At 43.5% G+C, this 17783-nt stretch overlaps 1 protein-coding gene across 1 annotated transcript in view; it reads right to left on the reverse strand.

Moving 5' to 3' along the window:
* LOC306752525 (ELKS/Rab6-interacting/CAST family member 1-like) overlaps window positions 1–12428 on the reverse strand; it is a gene marked incomplete at both ends in the record, with an annotated part of 135456 nt that extends 123028 nt beyond the window's left edge. The window contains 3 exons of the mRNA XM_079236291.1: window positions 10307–10462; window positions 10630–10707; window positions 11937–12428. Of these exons, the coding sequence (XP_079092417.1) occupies window positions 10307–10462; window positions 10630–10707; window positions 11937–12428 (726 nt within the window). The remainder of the gene's footprint in view (window positions 1–10306; window positions 10463–10629; window positions 10708–11936) is intronic.
* Window positions 12429–17783: the final 5355 nt, after the last annotated feature.

Below are 17783 nucleotides of genomic sequence, written 5' to 3' on the forward strand. Positions count from 1 at the left end.
AGTATATGTCCTGTCCCATTAGGGCAATAAATGCATGCACATGTGCATCTATTATCATTATATGCTATAATCAGCCAGGAAAACTCACATCAAGCATCCAAAAGTATGTCAGAGCTGCTCACACACACACACACACACACACACACACACACACACACACACACACACACACACACACACACACACACACACAGAGAAAACACATGTACACAAAAAGCCTCAATAGTCTTTGCTCTCTGAAACACAAATCAGTGTGTTGCTGAAGTCAAATACAATGTGAGCACACACACATACACACACACACACACACACACACACACACAACTTTAAAGGCTTGTGCCAGCTACGTTGCTGCCCCGCAACACATACACTCAGCCAGAATGTAGAGCTGAGAAATGCCAGACCATAGGAGAGAAAGGGAGGAAAGGAGGGAGTGAGATAAAAAAAGGCAGGAAACAAAAACAGAGGGAGATAAGGACATAAGGACATAAGGAGAAGGCAGTGAAAACAACATGTTGATTGTGTCGAGAGGGACGAGAGGAGGAGGAGAGAGAGAGAGAGAGAGAGAGAGAGAGAGAGAGAGAGAGAGAGAGAGAGAGAGGGAGGGTCAGAATACAAGTTGTGTTTTTCTTCTCAGTTTCTGCTGAGTCGTCTTTTGCTTCTTCCCCTTTGACCCGGTCAGAGACTTCCTGATTACACGGAGGACTGAGAGCGTCGGTCGCCACTCAAATCTGAGACAGACATGCAAACACATGTGCGTCCATCACATTCACATGTCACACAGCAAACAACGTGGAGAAATATTATATACAAAATAAAGTAATGGGTATTTCCCATTTCATGTGTCAACTGCTCATCACTCTATCTACACTGCAGTTTTCAGTTTATTCTCTCAATCAAATGAGGAACTATAGGAGGAACGATAAATAAGTGTGAACTGTGTACAAACACACAAACAAAGACAAATCATGAGAAATCTGTCCTTCAGATGTCGAAGGGAGGGACAGATAAATTCTTCAAGCTGATGTAAACCAGTGCAAGATGGGAAATGATTGTGAGCCCAGTGACGTTCAATAAAACAAAACAAAACATGTGAATTTTATCTTCGCATTTTCATTGTCAGCACATTTGGAAACCCTGTGGCAGAGTTTACTTGCACTGCAACAGCCTCCAGTCTCATTAGTGGCCTCTCTGGTCGTAAAAATCTACAAATTTATGCAAATAAAATGTGACGAGTTCCAACAACAAGCTGCCTTCATCAGACTCCGTCTGTATTGTCTGACTCTGAGGGTCTGCGGGCCGGTGGTCACGTGTGCTTGTTTGTTTTTCTTCAGTTTAGCTGCAATCAGAAACAAAAGTATTGAACGATCCATATGACAGACCGCAATAAAAACGACACTCGCTGTACACGTTCCCCTGAGGTGCAAGAACCTGAAGCGGGTGAAAAATATAAGAATGTCCGAACGTCGGAAGATGCAACCCTTTATTTATAGCCTGTACTCAGGGCTTGACAGTGGTGGCTCAACATCTGTTTGGCTTGAGACTCACAGACAAGCAGACTGCACTGGGCTCCAGTTGTTAGGAGCATGGAGGACTCAACGTGAGTTGACCAAATCCACCTCAATAGAAGGGCTCAAATGGGCTCTAGTGGTAATATAATATTCCATACAAACAGTATACATAAGGGATACAATATGTCACTATGGAAGCACGAAAGTAATTGTTGCAAAAAACAAAACATGAATTCATGCCGACAGAATAGGGTTGAATTTAGAAAAGGAAGAAAAAAAATACATTGAACCTCAACAAATGAATGATCTCTTGTTTTGTCTAATGAGCATTCCACATAATTCTGAAATCCGTTTGCGAATATGGCGACAATCTTTTTCTTCCGCTCGTCATTACGGTTCCCCAGGCCAAAACTCATCTGTCATTCAATATTAACCATCTCTCTGTTATTACTCCTCCCTCTCATCCCTCAGTTATTCTGTGCTCAACGGGTGAGTCACGCTCCCCCCTCACAAACAGACACACACTGTGACATAAAACACATATAAACACACTTCTTGGATGAACAGACACACACAGAGAGCGCAACAATGCCCAGAGGCAGACATAATGTTGGAGGCAGCAGTCGTAATGACCGTAAGTTTCGCCTACTCAGGCTTCAGACAACGGGCATATACACACACACACACACACACACACACACACACACACACACACACACACACACACACACACACACACACACACACACACACACTCTTTCTCTCTCCCCTCTCTCTTCTTCTTTCTCGGAGGATAAAGCTGGAGGATGAAGAACATAATGAAGAGGAGGAAATCAAATAAAAAAAGAAGAGGAATGAAAATCCCTTGTTTTCCAAAAGACGGACTGCAAAGCTGATGGAAGGAAACAGCATCCGATTGCGTGTACAAAGGAAGATGAGAATAAGTATGGATGAAAGAGATTACATGAGGCAATGAATGAATAAAGGAATAGCCAAGAGAGAAATGGGGATTCTGACCCTAATCAGTCACTTTGAGATGCAACATCAGGGTCTGCACAGTACAGTAGTGGGTTTAAAGACACGCTTATGTGACATTAACACATTACAGATGTCAAGCTCCTTGAACCAGCAGAAAGTCTGCTAAATATATGTTTTTAGATAGATAGATTTTAGAAGGGCAGAGTAGAAATATAAGCAGCAGAAGAAAAAGGGGGAGTGACTGCACTGTAATTCTGTTCATTCCTCACTAACTCTTCCCAAACCTACTCCTTATAAGGAAAGACATGGCTACCACAGCACTCCACATACACACACGCACACACACTCACACACGCGCACACACGCGCACACACACTCACACGGAGGGAGGCAGAAAGTGGAGAGAAAACTCACACAATCACAGCCTTGTAGGAAGAGAGGGAGAACTAGCTCCTCTGTTCCCTTCGGTTTCAAATATCTCTCTATTTCTTTCCACTGTAAAATGCACACTTTGTAAAAGGATAAAAGAGGAAAACGAGTGCCATTCCTCCCTCTCGCTCTTCATTAAAGTTAAAGTTTCATGGGACTCCTGAGTGTAGAACGCTCCTCCTTTATTCTCTCCTTCTTCTTCTACCTTCTCCTCTCTTTTCTCGGTTAAATTCTCCCCATGAATCTCCTCTTGCTCGCTCTAATCTCCTCATAGCTCCCCCTCCCTCTGTCCATCTGCCTCTTTCTCCCCCGCTATCATTCCCTGTATTTACCTTATTCCCTCTCTCTCTCCATCCTTCTCTCTCTCCCTCACCTATCTCTCCATCCCCACTAAATAAACACACAGGTTTGAGGACCATCTGTTACTGATGAGCATTCATGTGTGAAAAACATACACACAAAAGCCGCCCGACACATAAACACACACACACACACACACACACACACACACACACACACACACACACACACACACACACACACACACACACACACACACACACACTCAAATAGAGAGACACAATTAATAAAGCATTTTGGGGGGTTTATATCTTTTAGGTTAGGACATTTAAACATTTCAACAGCTAGTGTTGTATGTAAATGCATGCATGAACGTGGACACACACACTTACAGTATGCCGATGCGAGCGCACACACAGACACACAACCAGAGAGGAATAATGAGTCATAGGTTGGTGAGCAGAGGATGGAAAGATGTGCAGACAGCAGGCAACAGAAGAAAGAGGCCGAGGTAGAGAGAGAGAGATGGTCGTCACTGTGTTTAAAATAACATTGTATCATGTATCAAAAAAAAACTGAAAAAAATGATTTCAAGACTTTGCGGCATGCTGCTTTTTCCTGATTCATAAACTCTCAGTCAAACACATTCACGCTCACATCTGCCAAGTCCATCTTCAGTGCCTGTAGAACAGCCAACAGGCAATTCCTCCAATTATTTGATTAAAGTCTGAACAACTAGTCATTGTACCGACATCTAATGAAAGGATGGGTTCCAAACATCTCTCTCTCTCTCTCTCTCTCTCTCTCTCTCTCTCTCTCTCTCTCTCTCTCTCTCTCTCTCTCTCTCTCTCTCTCTCACACAAAAAAGTAAAACATAACATAATTTAGTGGTGAGAACTAGGAACATGGTATTAATAAAAAGAAATCCAAAGGGACGAGAAACACAATCAATCAGACGATCATACAGGTTTTGAAACCCTCAGAACACATTTTAATTATTTGTAGTATTTAAAAAAAGGAATAATAATTGCCCATGCAATGAGGCCATCATCAGATGTTGAAGAAGATGACCAAGCACACAAACCTATCTGTCTAACGAGAACGTCTGCCGACTAATGCAGATCTGCAGTTCAGTATGTGTATGTGTGTGTGTGTGTGTGTGTGTGTGTGTGTGTGTGTGTGTGTGTGTGTGTGTGTGTGTTTGTGGGATCAGCTTTATCTCCTTGACTCACTTTCCATAAATCTTTCCTCGTGCCTCATCTGTAACTTCCGACCAAGAGATTTTTTGACATCCACATTTTTAACAAGAAAAGTCAAATTCAGATTAAATGTCATTACCAAACAACTATTAATAACAAGATAATCCATTACTATTTTCCACTAATCTTATTCTTCCCTTCATTCATCCTTAATATCCTACATTTCCTAGAATTTCCCCATCCTCTCCCTCTTCATCCCTGACTCCACTCTTTCAGTCAATCTATCTCTTCTATCTCTCATCCTCCTTTTCAGCACCCATGTCCCTCTTGTCACAGCATCCATCAGTCCTTCCATTTCTCTACATTTCACCCGCTGCTTTCAGCTCGATTCGCCTGTGTCGTCCATTTATCTCTCCTCCTTTCCTCCATCCTCCTGGCACTGGTCCCCAGCGTTCCCGTTTGATCTATCCTTTTTATCCACTTTCCTAATTTCCTCCTTCTTCCTCTCTTTGTTTTACACATCTTTACATCTCAATCCATCTTCGTGATCCATTCTTCTCCTCTTCTCTTTCTCTCGGGTCTATGCTGGTATAGCGGGTGCCAGGCGAAGCATTTTTTGCAGCCAGCTGGCAAAATAAATTCAAGCTGGTAACATTTTTATTTTTTATGTGTACAGTAAATGGGAATCTCACAGAGGAAACACTTGGCATCATCCATTTCTATTGGATTCAAACAAATCTGAACCCATGAGGACGAGCTCAACGCCAGCTTGGAGTAATGGATTTAAAAATGCAAGATACTTAGGTTCAATCGAGATATAACAACATGAAGTGCTGAGTGGTGATTATCATTTCCAAAGCGTATTTACAGTGTATTTACAGTTATGTGCTTTAGTGCAACCATTTGTGTCTAATTTAGAACTGTAGTTCTATATTTAGTGTGTTCTAACAAAAACAAGTGAATGCATGTCTCTGGTTGGGATATTAATTTGAACTGGTCCCAGATGGTTTCAGCATTTCCATGGAAAAGATCTGAGTTCTGGTGGCAGCGTTCGTTTACGCATTAACCCGAAGTCCTGATTCGCTGCCATGTTCATAAAGCGGAAAATACGCTCGAGTGCCAGTCCCTGTCTCCGTCTCTCCGCCTCTCTAACTTTGTCGCTCTCAGCAAAGACAGGGAAAAAAGGGGCAGAAAAAAAGGGAGGACATCAAATATGGAGGGACAGGAGAGGAAAGGCAATCACTCCTTCAATGTCTCATCTCTCTATCTCTGTCATCCCGCTCTCCACCTGAAGGTAAAGTGCTGCCCAGGTGTAACGGGCACTGTGCTCACCTGCCGGTTTGGGTGAACCTCCCGACTCTCTCTCTCACACACACATTGAGAGAAACAGCTGGCAAACCACCAGACCTTTTTGCCCACTGGTCTCAGCAGTTAGTATGTTTGCCACTTAAGTTTAGCCAAAAATAAAACACAACCTCTGGGCTGAGGACACATTATTTTGAGATAAAAAATGTATGAGCAAATAGTCCTCCACCGATGCGACAATATGATCTTACTGAGCCTGACAAACTGAAGACAGTCTCATTGAGATTCATGAATTACCATGCAGGAAATGGTGACATGTTTCCCTGCACACAAACATGCACCTTTATTCCAGCACCTCGAGGCTAAATTATTAAAACAGTGCAGCAGTAAAAGTACAACAGCCACTGGCTGCTGCACTTTCTCAGTCACACGCACACAACTTCTGACATCATACCACTTCCGTTCCCATTAGGCGATGCACAAATTCCTGCAAGGTAACAAAAACATACGCGCTTGATACAAATGTCCACGGTAGCAGCAGACACGCACAATACATGCACAGGAACATGCATGCGTGTCTGTCTCCATGTCATGCCCTGTTTATACATGCAAATACAAAAATACAATTATAAACATGCAGGCAACTGTGCAATGTGTGCCTCCAGAAACACACACACACACACTTGTGTATGCAAAAAGCCCAATTGTCCTGACACACGTAAGCAAGCCTTCCAACAAACACGCAAGGGCACAGATTCCCTCCTGGTACAGTTCTCTCTCTCTCTCTCTCTCTTTCTCTCTCTCTCTCTCTCAAACAAACAAACAAACAAAGAAACACAGCAATAGCATTATGTCTAAATTAACGCATACAATGCTGCATAAACACACACTCATGTACAGTCTCAAACACACTGAAACATGCATGAGACTGCTAACCCCACACAATCCCCTTTTTCAAACATATGCACCGTCTCTCTCTCTCTCTCTCTCACACACACACACACTCCCACAGTCACACACATGCCGGCTGTGACGTCAGACAGCTCGCCTGGAGTACAGTAGATGATAGATTGAATGTAGCAGCCCCAGAAATGGACAGACAGAGGTCTTATTGTCCAGCTGGTGTGATTCAGTGCTGGGACGAACCATGTCGAACAGTCTGCTCAAAAACCTCAAAGAAAGTGCTAATTCTGCTAATTCTTGAATTTGTCTCGGAAATAGCACATTAATGAAGGCGCTCACTATGCATATCACGTTACGTTATGGAAGTTAAACCCCTGGATGTCATGGTTACGATCATGAATGCTAATTGCTGCTTGCCTTCTACTTCTAGCGTATTTATGTATTAAATGCAAACCGACCACTGTTTGGAGAGCAGAGGGTCGAAGAGAAAAGACACAAAAGGTGTGTGTGTGTGTGTGTGTGTGTGTGTGTGTGTGTGTGTGTGTGTGTGTCAGAGAGAAAGAAAGAGACTAACTAACAGAGAAGGAAAGAAGGGCAGAAAGAAGAAAAAAGACAGTAAAGCTTTCCTTCAGCATTCCAGACATTCCTTCATCTTTTTCTTTTTTTTCCTCCGTGCTTCTCTTTCTTTCTGCATGAAACACCGTCCTTACCTGCTGTGATCAAAGAGGTGGAACGAATTGGGTGAACACGCTCCCACAAACAGCTGAAACCAAAGCACGGCAGTGACAACAGTGACCGGGGATAAACGGAGCAGGCGTCCGTGTTCACATCAATTGATTTATTGGACCTGCGTGTGTCTGTGCTGCAGATTCGAGTCCTGTGGCAAAAAAACACTCCACAGGCCCAGATGGAGAGCGAGGAGAGGGAAGGGAAGGCCAGGGAGGTCGTGATAGAGAGGAAGTCGGGAAGTGGGAGTGAAATGGTGAGACGGAGAGGAAGAGAAGCCAGCGAGAAAGAGATGGAGAGTGTGGCGACGATGAGTAGACGCCGTGCTAAGAGAAAATGAGTGGATGTGGGAAGCGAGACAAGAGAAAGCAACTGGCAGTATGGAGGGAGAGAATGATAATTCAAAGCTCAGCGGGGTAGAAAGAAAAAGAGCCTCCCATCTAATCTGACTGAGAAATTAAATATTACCCCCCCTCACACACACTTTTCTGCAGTATCCACGGTTGAAAAGTATCAAACCAAAGAGTAGTTCATCACAGCACACTCTTCCACTGTCAAGAAATCACATTCAAAGCCTTGTTTACTTTCATCATCGACTAATGTCTAGATTGTTTTTTATATTTAATTTATTAATTGTAAGACATAAGTAAAAAATACCCAGTGCACGAGGTGACATCTTCAATGGTCTATTTTGGCCTGTCAAAATGATTTGTCCTAGAACCAGCAAATGTTTGCCATTATTGTTTAATAAATTACTTAATAATTACTTTAAATGAATTAACCACAATTGCACATTTGATCATATATTAACATGATCAAATGGTGCAATTGTGGTTGATTCATTTGTTCAGAATTTTTTGAATAATCCCACCAAACAAAATAGAGATATTTTTATCAAACTATACAGCAGACAACGTGGCATTTATAAGTATAAGAGTGTTGTAGCTTATTAAACCGTAGTGTATTGGATCTGCCTAACAAGTACAAACATGAGTTTTGGAATGTTGGTTATTCTGGATTTGAATCGATGGTGACACATAGTAAAAATATGAGAGTAAAGACATTAAACAGAGGGAGTGAAGACAGAAGGAGAGAAAGAGAGGAAGAACAAGGCGGGCGGAAGCGAGGTGAAGTTAGTGGGCCGAGGCGTGAAGTAGGTGAATAAGTGAGGAAGGGTGGAAGGAAAGGAGGAAGGACGGAGGCTGGAAGTGAGATGTGCATTCCTCAGCAGGGGCGTGACCCAGCGGGCATGCGTGTGTGTGTGTGTGTGTGTGTGTGTGTGTGTGTGTGTGTGTGTGTATGTGTGTGTGTGTGTGTGTGTGTGTGTGTGTGTGTGTGTGTGTGTGTGTGTGTGGCTGCACGGATATCTAAAAAATGACTGGGAGGTAACTTCATTTTTATTTTGAACACGGAGATGATGGCGAAGACAGAGAAAGAAAGGGATGGCAGGGGGGAGGGAAGGAGGCAAGAGCTGACTCACCGTGTGATGACAGAAATAGAAGAAGGGAAGAGGAATGAGTAAGAGGATAGAGAGAGAGAGAGAAAGAGAAAGAGAGAGAGAGAGAGAAGAAGAAGAAAAAGGAGCAAGGGGACAGAGAAAGGCCAGAGACGAGAAACTGAAGAGAAAGTGGCGTGATAATGCGATCAGGAAATGAAAAGGATGCCTTGAGTTAAAAGGGTGTGATTTGTCTGGGGGAAAGAATGGGAATGAAAGTGAGAGGGATAAAGAGAGAGAGAGAGAGAGAGAGAGAGAGAGAGAGAGAGAGAGAGAGAGAGAGAGAGAAATAAACCACATCTTTGCCAACATAAGATATCAGAAAATATTTGTACATGTCTCAACATATAACAGCATACATTCTCAAATAGGAGTGTGCGTGTGTGTGTGTATGTGTGTGTGTGTATGTGTGTGTGTGTGTGTGTGTGTGTGTGTGTGTGTGTGTGTGTGTGTGTGTGTGTGTGTGTGTGTGAAGGCAACTGAGGATGTTTCTAGTGGCAGGAGGCCGACTATGAGAGATTGATCCACGTGTCATCTGTTCCTTTGTTCTCCCCGACACGGCATCCCTTTGAATAGGTGTGCACACACTTAGACTCCGAGATTTATGGATGCACACACACACACAGAGAGAGAGAGAGAGAGAGGCATGCTGCACATGTTCACACAGACACACCAAAGCGCTAGTACATTTTCTTAGAGAGTGATTTAATATCTGGTGATGTAATTCCACAACCTGCAGTGCTTTCCCACATATAATTACTCCAATGTCAAATTTATCTTGGGAGTCTTGGGAGCAGCATCAAAGCCCCAAATAATTTCAAACGTGCGCACACATGCAGAGATGAGAGTGCCCGGCAATGACCGAAATGTAGCGAGGACCGAGCCCCGGTTTCAAGATGACAATGTGTGAAATGAGTCCCTGCGAGGCAGCGGGTGTGTTTGCAAAACCAAGTCTTGTATAATATGACAGCCTCCTGCCAGAGTAGCTGCGTCTCCGTCTCTTCCAGATGGCTTCTGAACCAACAGACAGCTGGGAGTCCCCAACCAGGTGGCCCCGCTTCATCCGCTTACCCGTCTTCAAGGCCGCATCGCGGTTAGGAGACAAATCCACCACAACGGTCCTTACAATTATGGGGACATGCTCCCCTTTGTGCCGTTCCATGGCAGTTACTGTTAGTGACACAGATGGTTAACCCAAAGCAAGAACTAGAATCCACAGGGCTTTGGCTTAACGTAACTTGGATTTCTTAAATTTCCTGGATTAGCAGCGATGGCAATGAAATGAAGGGTATTGTTTTTGACATCTTGATCCTTCCATCCTCTGTCCGTTCATCACTGCGTTTTGACTGTGAGCAACAAGCGAACACACACACACACACATACACACACACACACACGCACACACACACGCACACACACACGCACACACACACGCACACACACGGACGCTTCTTTCCTACCTGTGTTTCCTCCTGCACCACTCTGTACTGCTCCTTCCACACAGACATCTTTGTGGCTTCGTCCTTCCTCTGCGCCCTCTCTTTCTTCAGCTCTGGACTCCAAAACGTCTTGATGGAGTTCATAGAGGAGCTCAACTTGGACTCTTTGGCCTCCAGCTGAAAGAAATTAACATCAAACATTGCAACTCTGTTTTAATACGTGTTTACAGCTCAACTTGCCCACTGATATTGATTCAATTCATTGGTTTTTTTTCTTTCTTTCTTGTACATAACATCAATGGATGTGTCTTCAGAGGTGTGTGTGTGTGTGTGTGTGTCCTTACTTCTCTGCGCAGTAATTCGTTCTCTCTCAGAACTTCTCTTAACTGTGTCTGCAGGTCTGACATCGCACCGTCTCTCACCTGTTAACACACACACAAACATAGAAAGTATAAGTGTGAGACGCTAGACAATAACATCCTTTTTTTTGTTTTTGTTCCTGCATTACTTTCTAAACGTTGTGTCTATTGGCAGCTGTCACTACAAAGAGCTGCAAAATATTAAAAAAACTAAGAAATCAAATACAGAATCAAAGACTCACATATTGTTTGCAAAGCACTTTGAGACTATTGATGAAAATATTTCTTTCCATATAGGACAAACCTAACTTCAGTATGAATGAGAAATGCTCCCCGTGCAAATGTTTAATTCATCCTGACATCAGAACAGCAGTGTACCGAAGAATTAAAAATATCTTGGATGAATTGTTAAACAATAAACAGACTCTGCTTTGGTTTGGAAAAGCTCCTTCTAGGTTTCTAGCGGCCGCTGGTGCTCAGAGCATTGTTCAGTTCGGAAAATGAAAAGGTAGAATAGGTTTTAACGTTTTTAAATGATCAAATGCTACAAATAAGAGAGTAAAGTTTTGGATTAATAGCATCCTCACCAATAATGTAACACACATTACACAAATGTGACAAGAGTAGAGAAAAGGCTATGAAAGGAAATATGAGTAAAGGAGCGCTGAATATTTTAGTTTTTTTGTTTAAGACATAATTAGAAGTAGGTGGAGGCGGGTGGTATGGGAGAGGAAGAAAGAAGGAAGGAGAGAAGAGCGCTCAGGTTATGACTAACGGTGCAGAGGGAGTAGGAGGTCAGACCTTAGTCTATTTAAACGTACCGTATGAATACCCACACAGCTCTTATATTATTTAGTTGAGGCGTGCCGTAAGAACATATTAACCCATAAACAGTAAGCTCAATCTAGCCAAAATGTCTTGAATCTCCAAGTGCCACTTGTACATCATAACTGTGTGACAAAACATGTTGCCTTCTGAGTGGAATTTAATTGATCTTTTAATGTTGATTCAGTCTTCGCTCAAAGGTGAGACAAACATTATCTACACCCCAAGTCAATTGTATCCACACATTCCTTATCGGCATATTCTAAAGTTCCTTTGAGCGCAACTACTCCAGATCATGTGCGACTATTTCTTGCCAGGACTTCTCAGAGTCCTGTCATTGCCATGAGGTTACCAGGCAACCAGTGGAGATTCAGGGATGCTACTGCTGCAGTACAAAAAAAAAATCCAGCCCACAACCCACTTCAAGATTGCAGCAATAAAAAGAAGAAAACACTGCGGCACCTCACCTGTCTCATGGAATGAGGCACAGTAGCCGCCTGGGGAGGATGGTTCTGCAGCTCGCCCCCAAATGCTATTGCGTCACTGGGTATCGCCCCTCCCGTGTTTATATTAGGACTGCTCCCCATGATGGCCGCCCTGACCCCATAGGGGATCCTGGCCCCAGCCCTGCCCAGGGTCATGGTGTTTTTGGGCAGCGAGGGGTTCAGCTCACTGCCCAGACTCCCAATGCCGATCGAGTCTTCCATCGTGTCGATGAAGTACATGGGGCCGCCCGTAGCGTAGGCAGCGTTTAGGGACTGAATGTTCTCCATGGAAAGGGTTTTACAGGAGCCGGTTAGTCCGCCGGTGGAGCTGCTGCTGCTGTTCCGCCTGTGTCCAAGGCGCGGGGAGCGCGGGAGGCGTGGGGAGCGACCGGGGCTCCCGGACCCTGACCCTGACCCGTTGCCATTGGATCCAACAACGTCCAGCTTTGAGACTGATCGGGAGCTACCGTACATGGTGAGAGAATATGGCGTGGATACTGGATAGACGAAAAGGTGTCCGCTTCAAATGAAGAAACAAGCAAATCAAAAATACATTCTTAAGATGACACAGAAACTCGAAAAAATGTAAGATGTATGTCCCAAAAAAAATCTTCTACTGTAGTCCCTTTTGACTTGAAATATCCTGATGCCGTGTTGACATAGCTGTGATCAAGGCCTATTCAACTTCATCTGCTTTGTCAGGAAGGAATCAATAGGGCATCCCTTTAGATAAAGGCAGCAAGTAAATCCACGAGGCCCGGGGTGAAGGGATGACCTACAAAGAAAGGGAGAAAGAGACAAAGACTTAGTGATCAGGGAAAAAAAGATCTTCTGCACTTAAAGTACAAAGGAGTACACTGGATTTTTACCAGGTTCTGGTTTCGGTTTGATCTACGGTTGAGACTGGTTTCATCTCTTTGTGTACAGTATTTACTTGCAATGCGAACAAGAGGTTAAATAAGCAGCTTACTGGTCAATACTCATGCACTGTGTCATATGGCATTGACATTGCTCGTGGTACGAGATGGGAAAAAACAAGAATGTGTCTCGAAAACCTTTAACCTGTTAAACAGATGAACCCAAGTAATGGACAAGTTGAGATTTTGACCTGATGTTGGTGCCAGATGAAAAGTAAGGGGTTAAGGGAGACCATGAATGTCTCCACCAAGTTGCTTGTGCTTTATCATCAATAATCATTCCCCATCCAATAGTTGTCAAGACATTCTGAACTACAAGTGTCAACTTGCTGGTGGTACTAGAGATAAAGTTAGAGGATCACCAAAGTAGGCTTCATCCTCTGGAGAACATGAACGTTTGTACCAAAATGTGTGCCAATCCGTCGTGCAGATATAGAGATGTTCCACTCGATAAGATCAACCTCAAACCTGCTTGTGGCGCTAAATCGAAAATCAAAGGATCGGCAAAGTCTGACCTCTTCAATAATTCATTATTGCTCATCAAAGATGCTCAGAAACCACCACACTGCCCTTTTTCTGCCACCACACTGACATGTACACAAGGCACAGTGGCTGATACGCTCAGTCCACAGACTCTGCTACAGGCAGATTCAGAGCACAGTCGGTTCATATGATCACACGGCCGCTCTGTCTTTCCCACCACACACAGCACCTTCTTCTCAGGATCACATGATACCTCCAGGTATCACGTCAGTTACTGTCCTGCAGCTGTAGTAAACTGTGATAGCGGACCGCATCCGATCAGCTGATCTAACGTTCTTAATAATTAATAATTATTCATTTGTCTCCCGGATGAATTACATGAACTAAAATACAATGATCCTTTTCTAATTTATCAAGTCAATTTAATCGTGTTAACAATTTTATTCTGCAATATTAATGTTTGTAAGAACACATTAAACACAAAAAGTCCTATTCCTGCTAATCGTATGAGTCACACTGGACATTTTAAGGGGCTCCATTATAAATGGATGGATAGTAGACAACTCCCTGTGTGTGTGTGTGTGTGTGTGTGTGTGTGTGTGTGTGTGTGTGTGTGTGTGTGTGTGTGTGTGTGTGTGTGTGTGTGTGTGTGTGTGTGTGTGTGTGTGTGTGTGTTGGATGAGATGAATGACTTAAATATTCAAACGGATTAAGTTAATCAGGTGAGAGAAACCTTGTAATGAACACAGCTGTGAAAATAATAAAAATAATCCATTTTAAAAGCGTAAATCTGCAACATTTTACTGTCTTGGCAAAAACATGAACACAATTCATGAGCACTGGCTCTCACGTGTTGCTGATAAATGCCTCAGAGGCTGCAGAGAATTCAAGCTGTCTGTTGCGAATGCTGATCTCCCGGGCCCCCTGAAGTACCCACATGCTTTTCACAAACTTGTTTGTGAGAACAACAGTGCAGAATTAGAAAGGTGGACAAAGTTTCCGTTGTCAGTGAAGAATGTAGAAATGTGGGGTCAATATACTAACAATATGTTAAATATGCAACCTTGGGTGTTACCTCTGGAGTTGGTTGCTGCATAAAAAGAAGGTACATTTACTATTTAAAATTGATGCCCAGCTGGTCAACAATGTTCATTCAGTCATTTGGGTATCCTTGGAGACAGTGATGTCATCCACAGGTCAGTGGACACATGACCCGTGGGACACACCATCTGATCCGCACTCTCGCCTTACAAGAGCAAACTAAAGTGAACTAACCCGCTTCATAATTCAGCACACAGAAGAATGAACACTAGTGGAGCTTCACTTTATTGCTAGTCCAGGCTAATTTCCAACAATGCACAACTACAACATACACAAGGATTAATTTATTAAAACATTGCACACACACTTTGGTTGGGTGTGATAAAATTAGCCTAGTTTTAACAGACATTTAAACTAGTACTGTGCTGGTACAGTATGGCGGACATCCTTCACATTTCTTGTTGAGTATAGGTTGTCTGTAATATTTTTCCCTCAAAAAGTGGCTTCTTGCAAATTCCTAACAATAATATATTTCATTTCAAGTATGATTTACTGTGCAGCCCTTTGGTCGACCCCTTTTAAACTCCCTACACGCCCTACTCGGGGTCCCGACCCAGGCCTTTAACAACCCTGCAGTGAGGTATCTTTCCAACTGATGTTCTGCTGGACACAGATCTTTGGCCAGAGAGATGTTACTGACAACCAGTCTCACACACACACACACACACACACACACACACACACACACACACACACACACACACACACACACACACACACACACACACACACAGACAGACACTCATGCGCAAAGAGGGACCATCTGCTGTTTCTCCCTTCAGGCCAAAAACACACACCTGGAAAGAAACAGGCCAGGACCCTGCCTCTAGCGTGCACACACACACACACACACACACACACACACACACACACACACACACACACACACACACACACGTATTTACAGTATATGCACTTATATACACACACACAGTCACACAGAGCAAAACTGTGCACATGTGCAGATCTACAGTCGGGCAAAATGCATCCAGATAAACCAAACATGTGAATAGACGACACATTCACAAATGAACACACACGCGCATCAGCTCAGTGGCTGTGAGTGATCACGTCACAAACATCACACACATCACACACATCTAATGGCTCATTTGAGACCAATATGAGCCTGAAGAGTGAGGACGTGTGTGTTCAGGGCTTTCCTCCTCCTCCCCTCTGGACCTGCTGACCTGCACGTAATGTATGTGCATGTCCCAATTTTCCCGATAATGCAAAACATGCACAGTATGTCTCAGCCTTTATTTGGCTATTTACTGAACACACATGTCTCCTTTTCAGCAACGACCTTGACATTTGCTCATAAATGTTGGTGTTCGTGGTTAGAGGGTCAAAAGCCTCGCTCAAAGGCATCATTGAAAAGAACCATCACTTCCCCTGCTCATATTTTCCCAGCGGAGATCCGCAAACTGACCCCGAGGGCTGCCACTGTCCAACTGAAGGGTGGCGACAATCAACATAACACAATTTAGCAACAACATTATTTTTCTGGGACATTGCTTTCGTCTGGAAGAGGTGAGGACAATAAATACACATCCATCCACTTTTAGAACTGCGTATCGTGTTTGGGGTCACAGGGAGCTGGATCATTTCCCAGCATGCATTGGGCAAGGCCAAGCAGCCTGGACAGATCACAAATCTATCACACGGCTAAACATACACACTTCTTTTTTATTTGTATTGGCTTCAGGGCGTCATGGAAACAGCATCACACACCATGTTGTGTTTACTACAGTTCAAGTCTAAGGGTCACATTAATGAACCACCAGTGTGTCCCACAGACTTATTTGTGGTGGTTTTAGACTGTGAGAGGGCTCGGGGTGAGGGATGGCAAACAGCATTGAGAGTCAGGTGAAAGTAATAATAACAACCTCAAGGTTGAAAACTCACATGAACCAACCAGCAACTAGAAACAAGCACACACACACACACACACACACACACACACACACACACACACACACACACACACACACACACACACACACACACACACACATACCTATGACACAGTTGGCATCATGAGATGGAGAAAACACAAGCTTATGACGGTCCAAGACCCATCTGTCAACAGGCTCACCATCCCGCACACACAAATGTGAAACAGCAACGTGGTTCTGCTCTTAGAAACATCTGTTTGACAGTGCTACACCGAGAGTGCATGGAAGTTCATTCTTGACCTCAGAAACAGTAGTTTGTCCACTTACTAACTCTTCCAAGAGCTTTCAAACGTCAGCAGAGCTGAGTTAGGATTATTCTTTCGTCAAATTCAAGCTTTGCTTTGCAATGTTATTTGTTGTGTCACTGTGCATGCGCCCTGGTTACATTTGCAGTTGTTGCCTTTTTAAGAGCTGCAACAGATGTTTATTTTCATTATGGATTTTGGGGATTATTTTTATTTTCATAAAAATAAATGACAGTTTTTTGCTTTTTGCTTCTTTTTTTTTAATGTTTAACGATTATTTATTTATCTGACAATATAATTGACTAATCATTTCAGCTCTAATCAGATCAATATCCTGACCAAAAAAAAAAAAGTATTGTTGCAAGTATCTGAGTGGGTCATCTATAATTATATCTTATCTCCCTTTTATCACATGCTGTACTGTGAATATCCAACCACAGAATGTCCTTCTACAACTCCGATGGCGACTGGAACAGATCCTGGAACAGATCCTGGAACAGGCCCTGAAGCAGGCCCTGGAGTGAACTTAGGAACCAAAATACCCTCATCCCCTTTATGTCTACAGGAAACATCAGCACACACAACGCCCAGCGTTTCATCCTCTGCCTCACAGCCATTCTGCATGCCTCGTCTTTCCCTCCACACACTCCCCACTCACACAATGTTGTTTCAGTCCTCACAAAATCCCAGAATATCACACGAGTATACCAAGAAAGTCTTCGTGGTAGAATGCCACGTACTGTACTTGTACTTGTGTAGATAATCAGTATGTGCCGGCACAGCAGAGAACAGACTTAGGATTTGCAGCCATTTTCCGGCCATGGCTGCAGATAAAGAGGCAACTCAAAACTTGACATTGATACGTTTTGAGTTAATAAGGCGGACTTGTTTGCAAACAGATGCCTATTAGCACATCCATTTATTCATCCCATCGCTCTTCATCACTCCACTCCCTCCCCGACTCTCGCTCGTCTCACTGATGCTTTCACTTCCTCTCACCGCTTCTCTCTCTTTCTCCATCAGCATTCCTGAAGGTGTTCAGCATGCTCTATTTATGTGACAAGCACACATCCATCTGTCACACTGCACAATGCAACACACAGACACACACACATCCACACCACT

Source organism: Taurulus bubalis, assembly GCF_910589615.1.
Source record: "Taurulus bubalis genome assembly, chromosome: 20".
Lineage (NCBI taxonomy): Eukaryota > Metazoa > Chordata > Actinopteri > Perciformes > Cottidae > Taurulus > Taurulus bubalis.